The 23,693-nt window shown below is 44.2% G+C and overlaps 3 protein-coding genes and 1 pseudogene across 3 annotated transcripts; 3 read left to right on the forward strand and 1 right to left on the reverse strand.

Annotated features, from left to right (window-relative positions):
• Positions 1-3,659: 3,659 nt before the first annotated feature.
• Positions 3,660-4,577, forward strand: LOC115595751 (odorant receptor 131-2-like). Its single transcript, XM_030440559.1, has one exon. The coding sequence runs from the start codon at positions 3,660-3,662 to the stop codon at positions 4,575-4,577; it is 918 nt and encodes a 305-aa protein (XP_030296419.1).
• A 5,154-nt stretch (positions 4,578-9,731) lies between these two features.
• LOC115571660 (odorant receptor 131-2-like) lies at positions 9,732-10,654 on the forward strand (annotated as a pseudogene).
• A 4,948-nt stretch (positions 10,655-15,602) lies between these two features.
• LOC115595767 (odorant receptor 131-2-like) lies at positions 15,603-16,520 on the forward strand. Its single transcript, XM_030440582.1, has one exon. It carries the CDS (start codon positions 15,603-15,605, stop codon positions 16,518-16,520), a length of 918 nt encoding a protein of 305 aa, XP_030296442.1.
• Positions 16,521-18,667: 2,147 nt separating this feature from the next.
• Positions 18,668-22,670, reverse strand: LOC115571664 (uncharacterized). The gene is made up of 3 exons (XM_030401178.1): positions 21,418-22,670; positions 19,707-21,326; positions 18,668-19,672 (listed from the first exon to the last, which is right to left on the reverse strand). Exons 1-3 carry the CDS (start codon positions 22,668-22,670, stop codon positions 19,645-19,647), a joined length of 2,901 nt encoding a protein of 966 aa, XP_030257038.1. The 3' UTR covers positions 18,668-19,644.
• Between the last annotated feature and the right edge of the window lie 1,023 nt (positions 22,671-23,693).

Consider the following 23,693-nt stretch of genomic DNA (forward strand, 5'->3'; position numbering starts at 1 on the left):
GCTCCTAGCTTGCAGTGTATGTGTATACTTACAATGTGCAGCTAGGGATGGGTTAAATGCAGAGGACTAATTGTGGTTGCATGTAAAATATAACTGACAAAATAAAGATTCTTCTTCTATAAAGCAGGTATTAAAGTGCACCAAGTTACACAGAAGACACACAAGTAGTTACAATTGAGAGCCGAAGTCCAGCCACTTCCAGTGGACCTCCTAGGTCCTTAATTCAGTAAAAAGAATTGTACAAAATAAAAAAGAGAGAAACAAAAACATTTCGGATCCCTTTTAAATTGTGCAATGAAATACACGTTTGTGAATCGAACATATTTAAGTTTTTTAAGTCTGACTTTTTTAGGTCAATAAAGTCCCTGTCTGTCGTTAAGATAGTTAAATATCATCTAGCTTTGTGTGAAACCGCTCAGTGAACCACATCATCTCGCTCAACGTACGTCAGCCAAACCAACACAGTTGTGTGAAAGCAGAGTTTGTCAGTTCAGCAAGAACCTAATATACAGGACCAGCTCTACAATGTTTAAGGTGACCATTCAACGAAACAATGTCACTGATGCGACTGTTGGCTGTGAAGTTTAAAAGCTTAATTTTGAATTGATCAAATACCATACGTGTAATTCATCAAACAATTCAAGCGGGATCTAAACATTATTCGTTTGTCTTTATTCACTACCAGGCATATTTTTTACAAAATAAGGTCACATGGGTCAAACAGACCAACCGTGATTTCAGCTCTGTATGCAGTAACTATCAAGTTAACAGCTAAGAAATACCTGTGTTAAACTTACTTGATTGTTCACCTGGCTGGCAGCAAAGGCCCAATCATTACATTTCTGTTGCTTGTCAAACACACAAAAACAATTATTATTGCACATAACATACCAACAGGCCAATTTCTACCCACCTGAGAACTCAGGCCAATGATGTCCGGTAATAATTGGCTCTTTCAGCTAGCTAGCACTGTTCAAACCTCAGAAAATTAATTATCTTCATATATTTACTCTGACATTCTTCTGTTGTGACTCTTCTCACCTTACTGCTTACTGACGCCATTAATCTCACAATGCTAACTGCAGCAGGCTGCAAACAGGCACAAACACACTGTAAAGTTGCACCAAACCACATGGCAGTTACAAAGTTAGCACCTAAGCTAGTTGGTAAAGAAAGACAGATATTTCACTCAGGGCTTCATGGAGACTACATCTAAATCTAAAAGAAGAGTGACTATTAAGCGTACCTCCGTCAAGAACACAGAAACTTCACTTCAGTGGGATGAGTGTGTTGCTCCATTTTCAGCTGAAAGTGAAAGTAGTTGACCATTTGTTTGCATACACGTTAGCATAACAGTAGGCGCTGATGTGCGTGTGGTTGTGCCCGACGTAATATGACGTGCTTGACTGTGATGCTGTTTATCAAGTATTTTGCCTGCTGGTGGCCAAATATGATTTATGCAGCTTAAAATGTGCTCTTTTGCATGTTTTTGATATTCATTCATGGATGTATAACTAGAATAAATTGATATAATTCATCCATGTCTTCATTAAACTAATTGGTAATGTTGCAAACTGTTCCTGGTGCCATTTGGTTAGCTCACTCTGCCAGTGCTATAATGTTTTTGGCAGTAAGCTACAACTGTGGAATATAAGACTTGAGTGAAAGTTTCTGCATCAACAGTAAAAGCCAACTATCATTAATACATTAATTCATAGGCCTACAAAATGTTGTTGATACTTATGTGTTTCTGTGTACGCTGGTCAATGTGAAACTAACACATTTGTATTTTATAATATTTGTCTATATGTATGTAGGATCTGTGTATTATCATATCTGTGACCGAGGTGACTCTCGGTCAGACGGGCTTGAAAGCTTGGGTGAGTGTGAAAAAAGGAACCCCAGGTGGAGCAGGCTGGTAGCAGAGGTGCAGGAGGCTGGGTCGTGGCAAGGCCAGGAAGCAGACTGATCACTGGAGGAGTTAGAAGGAAAACAGACTGCATTTACATGACACTCGAGAAAACCGAATTACTGGGTTAGTCCGACTATGATCGGATCTTTAAGATGCATGTATACACCTTAGTCTGTCTAAAATCGGACCGGATCGGATTTCTCATAGTCGAATTAAAGCACCCAGATTATTCGATTGATAGTCGCATTACTCCTGCATGTATACGTTCCATCAGATCGAATCGAATTCTGCGTTCTGCGCAGGCGTAAGATTTTTTCCCTGGGGCCGTGAGCCAGAAGTAGATGGACGGCGGCGGCAGCGTCCTCCCTCCGAAATCACCGTAAGAAAGAGCGCCATTGTGCACCTAGTTTGTGTAATTATCATGTACACCATATACGAAATGTACAAATATGTAGCTTCATCTTCGTACGCCATCTTTCATGAATGCCGAGGCAGCTGGTGACGTAAAGAGGTCAGCCGGAGATGTTTCTGTTACCACTAGTTGAAATGGGTACAGCGCCACCTAGCGTACCGGGATATGGCATGCTTCCGCCCAATAATCCGATTTTCTCACCAGCATGTATAATCGGATAATTGCAGTTGTCTGGTTGAGTAGCATAGTCGAACTATGGCTGTAATCCGACTAAGCTGTGCATGTGATTGTACTGAGAGTTAGATCACCTGATGCTGACTGCATCAATGTGCTGCAGGTGAGTAACAGGTTCCAGCCATACAGGAAGCCACGCCCAGCAACTCCAAAGAAGAACAAAAAAAACACCGACCAGCCACAACAAATATAACTACGGAAGCCCTAAAGGGCCATGCATTCATATAATTTATTTCCTCCGTTTTCCGATGATAACGAGTTAATTTAATTTGTTTTATCAATATCTGGAGTTATTATCTCGAAATAACAACTGCCGTTTTCCCAAGATAATGGTATAATTTTCTCGAGATCTCGAGATAACGAAAGTTTGTTTTCCCAAGATGATGGATATAATTGATAGCTATGTAGTTAACGACGACATCATGCTCACTTAGATTGCGCCGCTGATATAGCTGAAGCCTTGCTAACCAACTTTTTGCATGGCCCTTGAGGGCTTCTGTATATAACAGCCAATTTGAATTCTTTTTTTTTAAGCACAACAGTTTTCAGCTGTGCCTTTTTGTAGATACACTGTTGAAGTTGGCTAACAAAAAACTTCATAGTTTTTATTATTAGACTCGCAGTGCAATTTAAAACGTTAGAAAAAACTGTCCAGTTTGGCCCAAGTCCTCGCTGAACTCTGCTGTTCATGACAAACATAATGCTTTATGACGACAGCATGTACGAAATATATCTCTGGAGACTTGTGAATTCCACAAACACTCAGATAAGGGGAAGAACATCCCAGAGATGTTGCTCTCTTAAGACATGTTATATGATGAGAAGAACAGAGATCTAAAGTTTTGTCTCTTCTGGCTGATAAAGACATCCTCAGGTGAGAGGAGTTCATTTCATGTCCTGAATGTTGGTTGTGTGTTCAGTAACACTGTAAGGTGTCTGTAAGTTGAGGTTGAGTTTTCATCTCAAATTTAAGACATTTATGTGTTGTATGCTGTTAATTTTACCTTCAGCAACATGTAACAAGTTGTATTCTGATTGATATCACACTGAATTGTACTTATTATTTTCTTGAACAGGTTTGCTTCTGGCCTTATTTGCAAAATGCAGAATCTGACTGAACTTTCAGGCAATGTATCATCCAACAACAGCCTGTCGGTGATCATTAGGGTGTGTGTTGTTATCCCTTTTTTCTGTGTCTTCCTCTGTTTCATTGCTGTCATGCTGCACATCTTTGCATCTCACAGGCAGTTCATGGACACTTCATGTTACATCCTGTTTGCCTACATGCTGATCAATGACACTCTGCAGATCTTGTCCTCTGTTCTGCTCCTCCTCTTTGCCATAGGAGGGGTGAAATTTGCTCTTGTCTACTGCATTCCCTTGCTGGTCATTTCCACTGCCACTTTCCAGAACACACCGTTAATCCTGGCCACCATGTCACTCGAGCGCTATGTTGCCATCTTTTACCCCCTGCAGCGCCCGGTCGCCTGGCGCTCAGACCGCATCTGGATCATTATTCTGTCCCTGTGTCTCATCAGCTTCATCTTCCCAATCATTGACCACACCATCATGGAGCATGATCCAGCTGTGGATATCCTCTCCACCCCTGTGCTTTGCCATGTTAAACTTGTCAACTCATCTCAAATACAGACATTGTTTAAAGCTGCTACAAGTATTCTCGCCTTCGCAGTAGTGGCTGTAATCATCCTCTTTACATATGTGAAAATCCTGCTGGAAACCAGGAAGCTCAGACAAGACACAGCGTCTGTGAGTAAAGCCATGCACACTGTGCTGCTGCACGGCTTCCAGCTGCTGCTGTGCATGTTGGCCTTCACCATCCCCATCACTGAGCGTGTCATAGTGCTGCATTCCAACTGGAGACCAGAAGACATTTCCTATTTCAATTTCTTTTGTTTCATTTTAATTCCACGCTTTCTCAGTCCGGTCATCTACGGCTTCAGAGATCAGAGTCTCAGGAGCTACATCAGGAAACATTTTTCTACTGCTCTAACAAAGTAAAGTAAAACCCTGCAGGAAAACTGCAAGACAACACGTCTGAAACTACAATGAAATAATGCTGGTCTTTTATCATGCTATAAAACTCAAACATTATTCGTATTAATTTGATTTCTTTGTGATGTTAAAAGAGAGAACAATCCAACAATGCTTAGGACTGTGCCCAATGTAATATAAAGTCCTTCACTGTGCCACTTTATAGGAGGTATTCTGCCTCCTGGTAGCCAAGTATGATTTATGCATCTTAAAATGTTTTCCTTTCCAACTTAAACATTACTCATATTAAATTGCGTTGTTTGTGATGTTGTCATATGTAATTTATATATGTTTGTTTTGTGTCTCAGATTTGAAAAGAGAAAAATCCAAGCAACTCTTTTTGCAAAAAGGATTAAAAAGCCTTTATTTAGAGAGAATGCTGAATTTTTTATTGACAATTCAATCTAAAAATCAGCTGAGTAGTAACCAACACGTAGCCGCACACAGGGCCTTCTTCCCTGGTTTTTAACCTCAGATTTGTCTCTTTTTCGAACTTCTGTGCCCCCAAACCACCTTCATCGCATTCTGTTTGAACTTGAGCACTCCATATTTAATCTTACAAACATCTCAAATTGACCTCTTACTCCGCCATGCAGAAACTCTGTAAAATATTTACCATCTTCATATATCAATGTTGCATCACTATAATAGAATTACAGACTTATGAAACATGTGTAAAGGAACATTTATCTTGATAGTTATTTCCCCAAAAAGATAACCACTTCAGTGCCATTTATTTGTACAGATTTTCACTGAGTCTGCTGCACATTGTCCCCATGAACTGTATTGTATGTTTTCAATATGGAGGGAGTGGTGCTAGTTTCAGCACTTTTCAGAGGCTAATTTTGATCGTGTATGATGGAAAATCTATGAGACTGGTCAGAAGGTTAATTTTTCCTCTGTCTTATTGTTTTGTCTTCATATGCCAGTGAAGTGATGCGTTAACTGCTCAGTCTGTGTTCTGTTGTCCTACTATAAGGGGCAACAGTAGCTCGGTCGGTAAAGACTTGGCTTGGGGACAAGAGGGCGGCCAGTATAAGTCCAGCTCCAGACCACAATATGGAAAGTGGACTGGTAGCTGAGGAAGTGCCAGTTAACTTTTTTCTGTTTTCATGACACGATTACTGGGTCACTGCAAAGGTGCCCTTGAGCAAGGCACTGTGCTTCCCAAACACTGACATGGCAGCCCACTGCTCCTAGCTTGCAGTGTATGTGTATACTTACAATGTGCAGCTAGTGATGGGTTAAATGCAGAGGACTAATTGTGGTTGCATGTAAAATATAACTGACAAAATAAAGATTCTTCTTCTATAAAGCAGGTATTAAAGTGCACCAAGTTACACAGAAGACACACAAGTAGTTTTAATAGAGAGCTAAAGTCAAGCCACTTCCAGTGGACCTCCTAGGTCCTTAATTCAGTAAAAAGAATTGTACATAGTAGAAAAGAGAGAAACAAGAACATTTCATATCCCGTTTAAATTGTGCAATGAAATACATGTTTGTGAATCGAACATATTTAGTTTTTTTTAATTGTGACTTTTTTAAGTCAATAAAGACCCTGTCTGTCGTTAAGATAGTTAAATATCATCTAGCTTTGTGTGAAACCGCTCAGTGAACCACATCATCTCGCTCAACGTACGTCAGCCAAACCAACACAGTTGTGTGAAAGTAGAGTTTGTCAGTTCAGCAAGAACCTAATATACAGGACCAGCTCTACAATGTTTAAGGTGACCATTCAACGAAAAAATGTCACTAATGTAACTGTTGGCTGTGAAGTTTAAAAGCTTACTTTTTAATTGATCAAATACCATACGTGTAATTCATCACACACTTCAAGCGGGATCTAAACATTATTCATCTGTCTTTATTCACTACCAGGCATATTTTTCATACAGAATAAGTTCACATGGGTCAAATAGACCAGCCGTGATTTCAGCTCTGTATGCAGTAACTATCAAGTTAACAGCTAAGAAATACCTGTGTCAAACTTACTTGATTGTTCACCTGGCTGGCAGCAAAGGCCCTATCATTACATTTCCTTTGCTTGTCAAACACACAAAAACAATTATTATTGCACATAACATACCAACAGTCCAATTTCTACCCACCTGAGAACTCAGGGCAATGATGTCCAGTAATAATTGGCTCTATCAGCGAGCTAGCACTGTTCAAACCTCAGAAAATTAATTATCTTCATATATTTACTCTGACATTCTTCTGTTGTGACTCTTCTCACCTTACTGCTTACTGACGCCATTAATCTCACAATGCTAACTGCAGCGGGCTGCAAACAGGCACAAACACACTGTAAAGTTGCACCAAACCACATGGCAGTTACAAAGTTAGCACCCAAGCTAGTTGGTAAAGAAAGACAGATATTTCACTCAGGGCTTCATGGAGACTACATCTAAATCTAAAAGAAGAGTGACTATTAAGCGTACCTCCATCAAGAACACAGAAACTTCACTTCAGTGGGATGAGTGTGTTGCTCCATTTTCAGCTGAAAGGGAAAGTAGTTGACCATTTGTTTGCAAACACGTTAGCATAACGGTAGGCGCTGATGTGCGTGTGGTTGTGCCCGACGTAATATGACGTGGTTGACTGTGACGCTGTTTATCAGGTATTTTGCCTGCTGGTGGCCAAATATGATTTATGCAGCTTAAAATGTGCTCTTTTGCGTGTTTTTGATATTCATTCATGGATGTATAACTAGAATAAATTAATATAATTCATCCATGTCTTCATTAAACTAATTGGTAATGTTGCAAACTGTTCCTGGTGCCATTTGGTTAGCTCACTCTGCCAGTGCTATAATGTTTTTGGCAGTAAGCTACAACTGTGGAATACAAGACTTGAGTGAAAGTTTCTGCATCAACAGTAAAAGCCACCTATCATTAATACATTAATAATTCATAGGCCTACAAAATGTTGTTGATACTTATGTGTTTCTGTGTACGCTGGTCAATGTGAAACTAACACATTTGTATTTTATAATATTTGTCTGTATGTATGTAGGATCTGTGTATTATCATATCTGTGACCGAGGAGACTCTCGGTCATACGGGCTGAAAGCTTGGGTGAGTGTGAAAAAAGGAACCTCAGGTGGAGAAGGCTGGTAGCAGAGGTGCGGGAGGCTGGGTCGTGGCAAGGCCAGGAAGCAGACTGATCACTGGAGGAGTTAGAAGGAAAACAGACTGTGCGTTTACATGACACTCAAGAAAACCGAATTACTGGGTTAGTCCGACTATGATCGGATATTTAAGATGCATGTATACACCTTAGTCTGTCTAAGATCGGACCGGATCGGATTTCTCATAGTCGAATTAAAGCACCCAGATTATTCGATTGATAGTCGCATTACTCCTGCATGTATACGTTCCATCAGATCGGATCGAATTTTGCGTTCTGCGCAGGCGTGAGGTTTTTTTCCCTGGGGCCATGGGCTGGAAGTAGACGGACGGCGGCGGCAGCGTCTTTCCTCCGAAATCACCGTAAGAAAGAGCGCCATATACGAAATGTACAAATATGTAGCTTCATCTCGCTCTTCTTACGCCATCTTTCTTGAATGCTGAGGCAGTTGGTGACGTAAAGAGGTCAGCCGAAGGTGTTTCTGTTACCACTAGTTGAAATGGGTACAGCAACACCTAGCGTACCGGGATATGGCATGCTTCGGCCCAATAATCCGATTTTCTCACCGGCATGTATACTCGGATATTTGCAGTTGTCTGGTCGAGTAGCATAGTCGAACTATGGCTGTAATCCGACTAAGCTGTGCATGTAAATGTACTGAGAGTTAGATCACCTGATGCTGACTGCATCAATGTGCTGCAGGTGAGTAACAGGTTCCAGCCATACAGGAAGCCACGCCCAGCAACTCCAAAGAAGAACAAAAAAAACACAGACCAGCCACAACAAATATAACTACGGAAGTCCTAAAGGGCCATGCATTCATATAATTTATTTCCTCCGTTTTCCTTTGATAACAAGTTAATTTCATTTGTTTTCTCGAGATCTCAAGTTATTATCTCGAAATAACAACTGCCGTTTTCCCAAGATAATGGTATAATTTTCTCGAGCTCTCGAGATAACGAAAGTTTGTTTTCCCAAGATAAGGATATAATTGATAGCTATGTAGTTAACGACGACATCATGCTCACTTAGATTGCGCCGCTGATATAGCTGAAGCCTTGCTAACCATCTTTTTAGATTATGCACACTAATGTGTAAATTATCTGTAATACCAAGGCATAATGCTATTTCAGCCTGTGTCAGGCCTTGATTGAAAAGATATGTGACGCAGTGATCGATATGCTCCTACTCGTCTGACATTGCTACACTGAATGATGTTTCCGGCAATGATTTAATATGCTGCACTATTATTTGTTTTTCTCAAGATATCAAATTAATTATATCGTTATCAAGGGAAAACAAAGTTTCGCTATCTCGAGAAAATTATCACGTTATCTTGGGAAAATAGAGGAAATGAAATGTATGAATTCATGGCCCATTAGGGCTTCTGTATGTAACAGCCAATTTGAATTCTCTTTAAAGAAGCACAACAGTTTTCAGCTGTGTCTTTTTGTAGATACAATAATAATGTTGGCTAACAAAAAACTTCATAGTTTCAATTATTTGAGTCGCAGTGCAATGTAAAAGGTTAGAAAAAAACTGTCTAGTTAGGCCCAGATTCTCAATGAATTCTGTTGTTCATGACAAACATAATGCTTTGTGATGACAGCATGTACAAAATATATCTCTGGAGACTTGTGAATTCCACAAACACTCAGATAAGGGGAAGAACATCCCAGAGATGTTGCTCTCTTAAGACATGTTATATGATGAGAAGAACAGAGATCTAAAGTTTTGACTCTTCTGGCTGATGAAAACATCCTCAGGTGAGAGGAGTTCATTTCATGTCCTGAATGTTTGTTGTGTGTTCAGTAACACTGTAAGGTGTCTGTAAGTTGAGGTTGAGGTTTCATCTCAAATTTAAGACATTTATGTGTTGTATGCTGTTAATTTCACCTTCAGCGACTTGTAACAAGTTGTATTCTGATTGATATCACACTGAATTGTACTTATTTTTTCTTGAACAGGTTTGCTTCTGGCCACATTTGCAAAATGCAGAATCTGACTGAACTTTCAGGCAATGTATCATCCAACAACAGCCTGTCGGTGATCATTAGGGTGTGTGTTGTTATCCCTTTTTTCTGTGTCTTCCTCTGCTTCATTGCTGTCATGCTGCACATCTTTGCATCTCACAGGCAGTTCATGGACACTTCATGTTACATCCTGTTTGCCTACATGCTGATCAATGACACTCTGCAGCTGTTATCTTCTGTTCTGCTCCTCCTCTTTGCCATTGGAGGGGTTGAATTTGCTCTTGTCTACTGCATTCCCTTGTTGATCATTTCCACTGCCACTTTCCAGAACACACCGTTAATCCTGGCCACCATGTCACTCGAGCGTTATGTTGCCATCTTTTACCCCCTGCAGCGCCCGGTCGCCTGGCGCTCAGACCGCATCTGGATCATTATTCTGTCCCTGTGGCTCATCAGCTGCATCTTCCCAATTATTGACCATGCCATCATGGAGCATGATACAGCTGTGGATATCCTCTCCACCCCTGTGATTTGCCAAGCTAAACTTGTCAACAGATCTCAAATTCAGACATTGTTCAGAGCTGCTACAAGTATTCTCTTCTTCGCAGTAGTGGCTGTTATCATCCTCTTTACATATGTGAGAATCCTGCTGGAAACCAGGAAGCTCAGACAAGACACAGCATCTGTGAGTAAAGCCATGCACACTGTGCTGCTGCACGGCTTCCAGCTGCTGCTGTGCATGTTGGCCTTCACCATCCCCATCACTGAGCGTGTCATAGTGCTGCACTCCAACTGGAGATCAGAAAATGTTGCTTATTTTAATTTCTTCTGTTTCATTTTAATTCCACGCTTTCTCAGTCCGTTCATCTACGGCTTCAGAGACCAGAGTCTCAGGAGCTACATCAGGAAACATTTTTCTGCTGCTCTAACAAAGTGAAGTAAAACCCTGAGAGAAAACAGTGGGACAACGCGTCTGAAAATGCAATGAAATAATGCTGGTTTTCTATCATGCTATAAAACTCAAACATTATTCGTATTAAATTGATTTCTGTGTGATGTTAAAAAAGAGAAGAATCCAACAATGGTTATGACTGTTCCCGATATAATATAAAGTCCTTCACTGTGCCACTTTATAGGACGTATTCTGCCTCCTGGTAGCCAAGTATGATTTATTCATCTTAAAATGTTCTCTTTTGCAACTTAAACGTTACTCATAATAAATTGCGTCGTTTGTGATATTAAAGGGGTCTTAGATTTAAAAAGAGAACAATCCAAGCAACTCTTTTGGCAAAAGGGAATAAAAAGCCTTTTTTTAGAGAGCTATATAATGTTGAATTTTTTATTGACAATTCAATCTAAAAATCAGCTGAGCAGCAACCCACACGTAGCCGCACACAGGGCCTTCTTCCCTGGTTTTTTAAAGGAGAACTCGATTTAAACATGCAGCTTCATTGCTCAAGCTACCCTTGACTTGCCAGTACCGAAGACATAACACATTCGGTCCAACCATTACAGACCTCCGTGAACGGAGATTTAGCGTTTACAGCTAACAGCATGGGGTCAGAACTTTACACTGTGTTTTAAGCGTTTTAACATGCTCCACATCTCACACCGGGGTTCTGCGGTTGAGAAAATGTAGTGCCAAAAGAAAGCGCAGTCTGACCGCGATGTAAAGCGGTGTAAATTTTACCTATACAACTGATGTAAACATTTTTAGGTGAGCCTTGTTTTAGGTGGTCAATTTCGCTCTTTTGCTGGACCCCGTTCACTGCAGTACAAAGCTGAGCGTCTGGGCTGGAGCGGCTCTCTACTTCTCCAAACTGAGGCTGCGCTGATCGGTGATTACGGTAGGAAACAGATCTACTATAGATATGTACTTTATATGACCCCACTTCAAACAACCCGAACTATCCCTTTAAGATAGTTAAATATCATCTAGTTTTGTGTGAAACCGCTCAGTAAACCACATCACCTCGCTCATTGTACGTCAGCCAAACCAACACAGTTGTGTGAGAGGACAGTTTGTCAGTTCAGCAAGAACATAATGTAGATCAGTGGTTCCCAACCTGTTTTCCTTAAAGCCCCCCTTGCCTGTGTCCAAGACAAGCCAGGCCCCCCAACCCGCATACACTAAAAGAATAAAGTGGTTAATTACAAACTTTTATTTGCAAAAATAAACAACAGCTATATTCTCCTAGTTTTACAATGTATATAGATACATTTCTTCCTTTTTGTGTCATCAGGTGTATCACAGACAAACACACACACACACACACACACACACACACACGACCAGAATAGGCCTACCAGAGAGCAGAATAGGCCTACCTCATAGGGGTGTTGGTAATAAATAGTTTAATGAATTTAAATGTGGACCAAGGAATATGTTTCAATTTGGATTATATAGAGTTTTGATTGGGTGTGTTACTGGGATTTTATGCAGTCCAGGGTATAATTGGCCATTTTGACTATTTTTGATTTTACCATTATATTTCACCTTAAAAACTATTTACCTTGCCTTGTTTGGTGTCACTATTTTCAGCACAACTTCACATGTGTGACTGTACAGTTATTTTTTCATTTTGACACACATCTCTCAACTCTGTCACCGTCACTGTAGGTCCCTCCACATCTTCCTCCTGTCCCACAGCAACCAAATCACGTGTCTTGCCATGTGATTTTGTGATTGGCTGGTGTGGTGCCTTTTTCCACCAATAGGAACGTGTTTTTTTGCTCCCAAACTTTTCCTGCTTGCCGACACTTTTGTGAGAGAAGTCCGTGTTGACCGTCTCTCCTGCACCAAACGCGCACCAAACGTGCAGCTAACGTGACGGTAATATTAACGAAAAAGCGTGCCGCACATTATTTATCAAGTCCGGTTTTACTTGGCCTATCAACACAATTTAAAAACTGGTACACAGCTTGAAGGCTACTCCAACACATAAGTCGGACCGAGACTCACCGAGGCTCCGTCTTGCTGCTACGTCATTTTAAATAAGTCACGTGATTTTGACGTGCCGGCGCGTCAATTGACCTCAGAGGGTTGCACAAATATAACTTTAACCTCACAACCTCATAACAGACAAGGTTGTGCGCCCCTCCTGCGATCTCTGGTGCCCCCCTAGGGGACCAGCTCTACAATGTTTAAGGTGACCGTTCAACGAAACGATGTCACTGATGCGACTGTTGGTTGTGAAGTTTAAAAGCTTACTTTTGAATTGATCAAATACAATATGTGTAATTCATCACACAATTCAAGTGGAACCTAAACCTAAGCTAGCACTGTTCAAACATCATAAAATTAATTATCTTCATATTTTGCTCTTAAATTCTTCTGTTTACTAACTCACTGCTTACTGACACCATTATGCACTAATTAGTTCATATAAAAAGCAAAAGTTAACAACAGCAAAGCCACATTAAGCTGATTTTTTCTGTTTTCATGACACAATTGCTGTTAATCTCCCACACTAACAGCAGCAGGCTGCAAACAGGCACAAACACACTGTTAAGTTACGCTAGATTTGCCGCACTGCGCCAACCCACACAGCAGTTACAAAGTTAGCACCTAAGCTAGCTGCTAAACAAAGACAGATATTTCTCTCAGGACTTCATGGAGAATTAATCTAAAAGAAGAGTGACTATTAAGCGTACCTTCGTCAAGAACACAGAAACTTCACTTCATTGGGATGAGTGTGTTGCTCCATTTTCAGCTGAAAGTGAAATTAGTCAGCCGTTTAATGCTAACACGTTAGCATATTGGTAGGCACTGATGTGCGTGTGGTTGTGCCCAACGTAATATGACGTCCTTGACTGTGACGCTGTTTAGGAGTTATTCTGCCTCCTGGTGGCCAAATATGATATTTGCAGCTTAAAATGTGCTTTTTTGTGTATTTTTGATATTCATTCATGGATGTACAAACCCCAATTCCAATGAAGTTGGGACGTTGTGTATAATGTCAATAAAAACAGAATTCAATGATTTGCAAATCCTTTTCAATTTATATTCAATTGAATACGCTACAAAGACAAGATATTTAATGTTCAAACTGATAAACTTTATTGTTTTTTTGCAAATATTCACTCATTTTGAATTTGATGCCTGCAACACGTTCCAAAAGAGCTGGGACAGCAGCATGTTTAGCACTGTGTTAAATCACCTTTCCTTTTAACAACACTCAATAAGCGTTTAGGAACTGAGGACACTTATTGTTGAAGTGTTGTAGGTGGAAGTTTTTTCCTATTCTTGCTTGATATATGACTTCAGTTGCTCAACAGTCCGGGGCCTCCGTTGTCATATTTTGCACTTCATAATGCACCACACATTTTCAGTGGGAGACAGGTCTGGACTGCTGGCAGGCAGGTCTGGTACCCGCACTCTTTTACTACGAAGCCACGCTGTTGTAACACATGTAGAATGTGGCTTTACATTATCTTGCATTAATAAGCAGGGACTTCTCTGAAAAAGACATTGCTTGGATGGCAGCATATGTTGCTCCAAAATCTGTATGTACCTTTCAGCATTTATGGTGCCTTCACAGATGTGCAAGTTACCTGTGCCATTGGCACTAACACCCCCCCATACCATCACAGATGTTGGCTTTTGAATTTTGCACTGATAACAATCAGGATGGTCCTTTTCCTCTTTGGCCCAGAGGACACGACGTCCATGATTTCCAAAAACAATTTGAATTGTGGACTCGTCAGACCACAGCACACTTTTGCACTTTGCCTCAGTCCATCTCAGATGAGCTCGGACCAAGAGAAGCCGGCGCCATTTCTGGATGTTGTTAATATAGGGCTTTTGCTTTGCATTGTAGAGTTTTAACTTGCGCTTGTAGATGTAGCAACAAACTGTGTTAACCGACAGTGGTTTTCTGAAGTGTTCCTGAACCCATGTGGTTATATCCTTGACTACGAGTTGATTGGTCATGTGTGGTCCCCCAGAATATATGTCCGGCTGTAACAGGTAGATTTTCTAGCTGTTATGCCACCACGGCTTAAAGGGGTGCATACAGCCTCCTACTGCACGATAGAATGGACAATTAACCATAGTCATGTGCTGTACACTTCACTCCAAAGGCCGGCACAAAATTCTTCAGGGGGCCCTGGGGCCACCAATTGAATAGCCCGGTATCATTTTGTTTTCTCAAGATCTCAAATTAATTATACCGTTATCAAGGGCAAACAAAGTTTCTCCATTTCGAGATCTCCAGAAAGTTATCTCGTTATCTTGGGAAAACGGAGGAGATAAAATGTATGAATGCATGGCCCTTCAGGGCTTCCGTATGTAACAGCCAATTTAAATTCTCTTTTAAGAAGCACAACAGTTTTCAGCTGTGCCTTTTTGTGGATGCACTGCTAAAGTTGGCTAACGAGAAACTTCATAGAGTTTTTATTACTTCAGTCGCAGTGCATTGTAAAACGTTAGAAAAAACTGTCTAATTTGGCCCAGTTCTTCACTGAATTCTGTTGTTCATGACAAACGTAATGCTTTATGACGACAGCATGTACAAAATATATCTCTGGAGACTTGTGAATTCCACAAACACTCAGATAAGGGGAAGAACATCCCAAAGATGTTGCTCTCTTAAGACATGTTATACGATAAGAAGAACAGAGATCGAAAGTTTTGACTCTTCTGGCTGATGAAGACATCCTCAGGTGAGAGGAGTTCATTTCATGCCCTGAATGTTGGTTGTGAGTTCAGTTACAGTGTAAAGTGTCTGTAAGTTAAGGTTGAGGTTTCATCTCAAATTTAAGACATTTATGTGTTATATGCTGTTAATTTTACCTTCAGCAACTTGTAACAAGTTTTATTCTGATTGATATCACACTGAATCTTACTTATGTTTTCTTGAACAGGTTTGCTTCTGGCCACATTTGCAAAATGCAGAATCTGACTGAACTTTCAGGCAATGTATCATCCAACAACAGCCTGTCGGTGATCATTAAGGTGTGTGTTGTTATCCCTTTTTTCTGTGTCTTCCTCTGCTTCATTGCTGTCATGCTGCACATCTTTGCGTCTCACAGGCAGTTCATGGACACTTCATGTTATATCCTGTTTGCCTACATGCTGATTAATGACACCCTGCAGCTCTTGTCCTCTGTTCTGCTCTTCCTCTTTGTCATGGGAGGGGTGAATTTTGCTCTTGTCTACTGCATTCCCTTGTTAATCATTTCTGCTGCCACTTTCCAGAACACACCGTTAATACTGGCCACCATGTCACTCGAGCGTTATGTTGCCATCTTTTACCCCCTGCAGCGCCCCGTCGCCTGGCGCTCAGACCGCATCTGGATCATTATTCTGTCCCTGTGGCTCATCAGCTGCATCTTCCCGATTATTGACCACGCCATCATGGAGCATGATACAGCTGTGGATATCCTCTCCACACCTGTGCTTTGCAAAGCTACACTTGTCAACTCATCTCAAATTCAGACATTCGTCAGAGCTGCTGCAAATATTCTCGCCTTCGCAGTAGTGGCGATTATCATCCTCTTTACATATGTGAGAATCCTGCGGGAAACCAGGAAGCTCAGACAAGACACAGCATCTGTGAGTAAAGCCATGCACACTGTGCTGCTGCACGGCTTCCAGCTGCTGCTGTGCATGTTGGCCTTCACCATCCCCATCACTGAGACTCTCATAGTGCTGCACTCCAACTGGAGACCAGAAGACATTTCCTATTTTAATTTCTTGTGTTTCATTTTAATTCCACGCTTTCTCAGCCCGGTCATCTACGGCTTCAGAGACCAGAGTCTCAGGAGCTACATCAGGAAACATTTTTCTGCTGCTCTAACAAAATAAAGTAAAACCATGCAGGCAAACTGCAGGACAACCATCTGTTTCTAACTTTCCAAATCATAACTGAGTAAAATTTCGATTAATATCTCAACCTTTCATCTGCATTTTGTTGCCAATAAGGCTTTCTTATCACAAATGGACTTATTGAATGTGTTTATATGTTGCACACGTACAAATAAGACAAGACAAGCAAATACTGACACAACTGCACATCAGAGGCTTCTTTTCTCAAAATAGGCATGTGTCGAGTTTTGCACACTTATGACTGATAATCAATTCATCCTTTTATTTCATGCAATTCATCAGGGTAATCATATCAATAGAAATTTGTTTTTATACACTGCTGAGAAGTTCTAAGAAAATGCAATGAAATAAGGCTGTTTTTTCAATCATGCTTTAAAACTTAAATATTATTTGTATTAAATTGATTTCTGTGTGATGTTAAAAAAGAGAACAATCCAACAATGCTTAGGACTGTCCCCGATGTAATATAAAGTCCTTCACTGTGCCACTGTTTAGGAGGTATTCTGCCTCGTAGTGGCCAAATATAATAAATTTAAAATGTGCTCTTTTGCACATTTCTAATCTTCATCCATGGATGTGTATGGATGCCAGCCATGAATGGAAGACTTGAGTGAAAGTATCTGCATCAAAAGTCAAAAGCCAACTATCATTAATCCACTAATCAATAGACCTACAGAATGCTAATATTCATAATTTGTTTCTGTGTAAGCTGGTCAATGTGCAACTAACTCTATACACTTTTGGCTTGTTGATGAATAAAAACATTTATATTTTTTAATATTTGTCTATAAATATACAATCTGGTAATTATATCAACAGAAAAAATATTTTTATACACTGCTGAGAAGTTCTTAGGAAATGTGATTAAATAATATATGATTATTTAATATCCACTGATTTTGCTATCATGCTTTAAAACTTAAACATTACTCATATTAAATTGCATTGTGTGTGATATAAAAAAGGTCTTAGATTTAAAAAGAGATCAATCCAAGCAACTCTTTTGGCAAAAGGGATTACAAAGCCTTCATTTAGAGAGCTATATAATGTTGAATTTTTTGTTGAAAATTCAATTTAAAAATCAGCTGAATAGCAACCTACACGTAGCCACACACAGGGGCTTCTTCCCTGGCTTTTTAACCCTGGGTTTTTCTTTTTTTTTGAACTTCTGTGTCCCCAAAGCACCTTCATCACATTCTGTCAGAACTTGTGCACTCCTTCCTGAAGATCGTAAGTTATGACTATAACTATGGATCTATGAGACCGAACGATGACCGTCACCACGGTCTTCACCTTGAATGATACCATCATCTCCCTATCCTCGAGACCATATAACAACAAAGTCATGTGACTGACCTTAAGGAGGCTTGACTCGCCGCCTACAAAAGCATCCAGGTGAGCACGCCTCTCCCTCTTGCCTGGAACGCCTCAGCCCGTTCTGAGCGACAAGAGATGGTGACGGTCATCGTTCGGTCTCATAGATCCATAGTTATAGTCATAACTTACGATCTATTTCGACCTCACTCAGACCGTCACCACGGTCTTCACCTTGGATGACTAGTACCATCAGCGTCGCAAGGAACCGAGGGCTCCACCACTCCTCGTCCAGCAGCCGAGAGCACAGCGGAGCCCAGTGGAGAGGGCGACGCCACGTTGACCCTATAAAATCTGGCAAAGGTACAGGGAGCACTCCAAGAAGCTGCTGCACAGATGTCAGAAAAGGGGACCCCCCGCAGAGCAGCCCAGGAGGTGGCTACACTCCTGGTGGAGTGGGCCACCACGTTTCCCGGGGCCGGGAGGCCCTGCATAGAGTACGCCTCAGAGATAGTATTGGCAACCCAGCGGGACAGACATTGTTTCGACACGGGGAGGCCCAGCTTGTCAGCACGGAAACACACAAACAACTGCGAATGCGAGCGCCTCAGAGATTGAGTACGTGCAATGTAAGTGCTGAGTGCCCGCACAGGGCACAAATTAGGGTCAGGTCGAAAAGCACTGACCTCAATAACCTGATTCACTGTCTGAGGGTTTACGACTTTAGGCAGAAATGCAGGGTTCGGCCAAAGAGACACGCCAGTGTCATCTGCCTTCCACCTCAAACAATCCCCGACTCGCAGACAGAGCGTGTAATTCGCCCACTCGTTTAGCTGAACATATAGCCAAGAGGAAAGCTGTTTTGTGGGACAGGAACTTGAGGGTGGACTGATCAAGGGGCTCATACGGGGGTTGAGTCAGGGACCTCAGCACCAACGGGAGGTCCCACGATGGAGCTCTGGGGGACCTGATTGGACGCAGGCGACAGGCCCCTTTAACGAACTGCGACACCAAAGGGTGCCTGCCTACGGTAACCCCACCCACTGCCTCATGAAAGAAAGAAATAGCAGCAGTGTATACTTTAATGGTGCTAGCGGCCCTCCCTGAGTCCAAGAGAGACTGGAGAAAACGGAGGATCAGTTCAATGGGGCACGTAGATGGGTCAACTTGTGCGCGTTGACACCATGTCAGGAAAACACTCCACTTCTGGCTATAATTGGCACGGGTGGAGGGAGCTCGGGCATGTCCTATAGTCCTCAGAACAGCTTCATCTAATCCCTGAGGCCGGGACTGAGGAGGGGCCATGCCCAGAGCTGCAGAAGAGCAGGTCTGGGATGCCAGATCTGGCCCTCCGCCTGTGAGAGGAGGTCCACCCTGCCCGGTAGGGCCCAGGGTTGACCGTGGACAAGGCGAAGGAGCCTGGGGAACCAGTACTTCCTCGGCCACCGAGGGGCTATCAGCAGCACCTTGTAACGGCCCATAGTGACCCTGTGGAGCACCTGGGAAACCAACGGGAGTGGGGGAAAAGCGTACAACAACCCGTCCGGCCACTCGTGAGACAGAGCATCCAGACCCAGAGGGCCCCCCCTGCCCAATAGGGAGAACCACATCCTGCAGTGTGTTGTCTCCGCAGAGGCGAACAGGTCGGCGCAGGCCATGCCAAACTGAGCCCACAGGAGGGCCACCACCTCTGGGTGAAGCCTCCACTCTCCTGGGAGAGGGCCCGTCCTGGACAGGAGGTCTGCCGCCCGGTTCGCAATGCCGGGAATGTAGACTGCCCTGAGTGAAGCTAGATGTTGAGCCGCCCAAAACAGAAGTGTCTGCGCCACCTGGAGGCAACGCAGTGACCTGGTGCCCCCCTGGTGGTTCACATGGAACACCGTGGAGGAACTGTCCGTGCGTACCAGGACATGCCTGCCCTGGATGGAAGGAAGGAGCGCCTTCAACGCCAGGAAAACTGCCCTCAGTTCCAAGACGTTGATGTGCTCCTCCCCCCAAGGGGGTTCCCAGACACCACGCACCATCCTGTGTTCCCACACTGCTCCCCACCCTGTCAGGGAGGCATCTGTGGTTACCACCGTCCTTCTCGAAGGAATATTCCCAAGGGGGACACCCTGGAGAAGGAGCCTCGTGTCCCTCCATGGGCGCAAAGCCCGGAGAAACGTGTGTGTCACCCGAACCTTTGCACGTCTGTGTAATTTCGGGTGGAGGCCGAGAGCATTGAACCATCTCTGCAAAGGCCGAGCCCTGAGGAGACCAAGAGGAACAACGGCCACTGCAGCCGAGATCATGCCCAACAGCCTCTGGAACTGGACCAACTCCAGCCTCTTGCCGAGGCGAAAATGGGACAGAAGGGCCAGGATGTTCCCCACCCTCTGAGAGGTGAGTGACACGGACATTGCGACAGAGTCCAGGCGCAGCCCGACAAAGACCGCCTGCTGACCTGGCTCCAGGTTGGTTTTCGTCCAGTTCACTTTGAGCCCCAGGGACTGGATGTGGGAGAGAACCAAACCCGTATCCCGTAGAACTTGGTCGTGGGATGGGGCACAGATCAGCCAGTCGTCCAAATACGGGAGGATTTTCATACCCGACAGCTGGAGAGGGCGCAGAGCTGCTCCAATCACCCTGGTAAAGACCCTTGGTGAGAGGGAAAGGCCAAATGGGAGGACCTTGAACTGGTAGGCCCGTCCCTGGAAGGCAAAGCGGAGAAAAGGTCTGTGGTCTGGGCAGATGGGCACGTGGAAATAAGCGTCCCTTAGATCCACTGATGTGAACCAATCCCCCTTTTCCACAGCCTCCAAGATCTGACTCGTGGTCAGCATCTTGAAGGGCAAAACCTTTATGAAAGCATTTAAGCGTCTGAGGTCCAAGATGGGGCGTAGGCCTCCATCTTTTTTTGACACGAGGAAGTACAGAGAGTAAAAGCCAGCGAGCTGTTCGCTTGGCTCTACCCTCATAATTGCATCCTTCTGTAGAAGGGTCGCAATTTCCCCTGCTAAAATTTTCTCCTGGACTGGGTCCCTGACCGTGGTCATACGGACCCCGGAGAAAGGGGGGGGTCGCCGCCGAAACTGGATCCTGTACCCTGTGGATACTGTAGCCAGCACCCAGGGGTCCAAAACCCTTTCCTCCCAGCTGTCCAGGCAAAGCTGGGAGGAAACTGCGGCGGCCGACCCCCCACCCCTATGGGGCCCCAGCCTGTCGTCCCGTACCCCTGGGGGGGCGTCTCCTGTGGGACCCCTCTTTACTGGGAGGACGGGGCTGAAACCGCTGCTGCCGGCGTGACGGCGGTTGTGTATTACCAGAGGCCGGGAAACCAGCATGCTGCCGCCACGGCTCCTGGCGAGCGCCAGGGGGATGGTTTGAATGCTGGGGACCCCTAGAACCATACCTGGGAGCCGTGGTTCTGCTAAAGGTGCGCCGCACACAATCTCTAGTGCGGCGAGACTGTTCAGCTTTGTCCAACACGCCCTGAGCATCAGGATGAAAAACGCGTGCAGGCACAATTGGCATGTTTGTGAGCTCCTTCCTAATGTTCTCTGGAAGGGATGTCTGCGCCAACCAAATCTGCCTCCTGGACATCATGGCAGATGACATCACTACACCAACATCCCTTGTAAGTTGGGAGTGAGTGACAAGAGCGGAGTCTATCAGGCTCATAGTGTCCTGATCCTCTGGGTTAGCCGTCCTCCTGAGGGCTGCCAACAAAATGGCGAGCGCATTACCGGAGCGGGCAGCCCGGGTGGCAGCATTGTAAGAACGACACACCAGGCGGTCGGTCTTTTCGCATTCCTTTACAGGACAGCGAGGGTTAGCGGTCACCCGTTCTGGGCCTAGAGACGTAAGGGCCGCCATCTCCCTCTCAACCGGGGGCATGTCCCCCATGCCGGTGTCAGGAGCGTACATGACCTTCGTCAGCCTCCGGCATCCAGCGTTGAATTGAGGTGCACCACTCGGGGCATTCCAAGATTTTCTGAGCATGTGCAAATAATCTGCTGCCACAGGAACAGATATGGGGTGCTGAGAGTGGGAAATACCAGCCCACACACCGTCCATCGGAGCAGGTGCCACAACTGGGATGTTGAGTCCCACAATCTTCGCCGCACTCATAATTTTGGAAATTATGTCGATGGCAGAAGACTCGCCCCCGCCAGCTGGGCTGAGGTTAGACATCCCCTCAACCGCAGAGGACCTGAGCTGCTCGTCTGAACCAGCAATGTCAGACTGTTCGCCGCTCCCAAAAGGTGAGTCCCGTGCATACAGGGAGATGACGTCCGGAGTATCACCTCCATCTCCCTGACCAGAGGGCAACTCATCAGGGGAGGGCTCCTTCAAGTGCTCCTCCCCCGGCGTGCCTGTCATGGCGGGCCACTGGGCCTCCACTCTGCCCAATCTCTCTGACAGACCACGTATGGCAGCCAGGATTTGCAATTGGGTGTCTCCATGGGCACCCTGGCCACCCGGAGCATCCACAGGGTCATCAGGGGGCTGGACCGCCTGCTTCTCACCAGAGCCACGCCTTCTCTTACGGTTAGGGGTGCGTTCATGTTTGCGCTTCCGAGAGCGTGTCTTAGGAGCATGCACGCCCTCCTCACTGAACTGGGAAGGGTCAGGTTGCGCAGCCCCTGCACAAACAGACAGTTCCAGTCGTTTGGCCCTGCAAGCCCGTTCTTCCCTGGGCAGCTCGACTGCCGCTGCACAGGGGTTGGCAACATCCTCCAACACATGGGCAATGCCCAAACAGGAGGGGCACTCCCGATGGCCATCACGGGGGTCCATAACACCCAGGCAAAAGCGGCAGGCATGAGAGGCCATTCCTCTATGTAGCCAACAGCTACGAATAGCTGGTCAAAGGGAAACAAAAAACCAGGCTGCACACAACCAGTGAAAGAAAAACAACCCACCTACTGCAAAAAGCAGGGATTTAGGGCGAATGAAAAATTCTGCTACTGCAGCTTTAAGTTTGACAGAAAGAGACCCAAAAACGGGAGAAAATTAAACGAGCAGCCTACTGCGCACAGAGGCAAGGGGGCTGCCTATTAACTCAATTACCAATAAGCCGGTTGGGAAGAAAGCAACCCCACGACCAACTTAAGCTCACCAGCCCCACTCATTGTGCGCGAACGCACGAGGGGGGGGACACAAGCTCCCACCCACTGCGGACAGCGGGTTAAACGGGGAAATCAACACTAATACAAACAAAGGGGGAAGCGGCTTCTGAGCACGCTTAATTTGCTTGATAATTCGCACCTATGAAGGAGAAAACGCTGTGAAAACGAAACCACTTACCACAAGCTGCGGGTCTCTAATGACAATCACCTGAAACAAAGAGAGAGGTTAAACGCTCTGCTTCACGTGGCGTAACCTCCGTCATGTTTACAATTCATCAAATGCGCCAAGGAAACAATCCACCTACAATCCTCAGGGGCGCAAGGCACCTGCACTGCAGTGACGGATTGCTAATTGTGGAGTCCAAAAAAACGCTACTTACCTGCGGTCTCGGATGAGGCGAGTGAGGCAAAGAGGGAGAGGCGTGCTCACCTGGATGCTTTTGTAGGCGGCGAGTCAAGCCTCCTTAAGGTCAGTCACATGACTTTGTTGTTATATGGTCTCGAGGATAGGGAGATGATGGTATCATTCAAGGTGAAGACCGTGGTGACGGTCTGAGTGAGGTCGAAATAGATCTTAAATTTTACTTTTACTCTGCCATACAGAAACCCTGTAAAATATTTACCATCTTCATATATCAATGTTACATCACCTCAGTCAAATTACAGACTGATGAAACATGTGTAAAAGGAACATGTTTCTAGATAGTTATTTCCCCAAAAAGATTAC

The sequence above is a fragment of the Sparus aurata genome, chromosome 2, assembly GCF_900880675.1.
Source record: "Sparus aurata chromosome 2, fSpaAur1.1, whole genome shotgun sequence".
Taxonomy (NCBI): domain Eukaryota; kingdom Metazoa; phylum Chordata; class Actinopteri; order Spariformes; family Sparidae; genus Sparus; species Sparus aurata.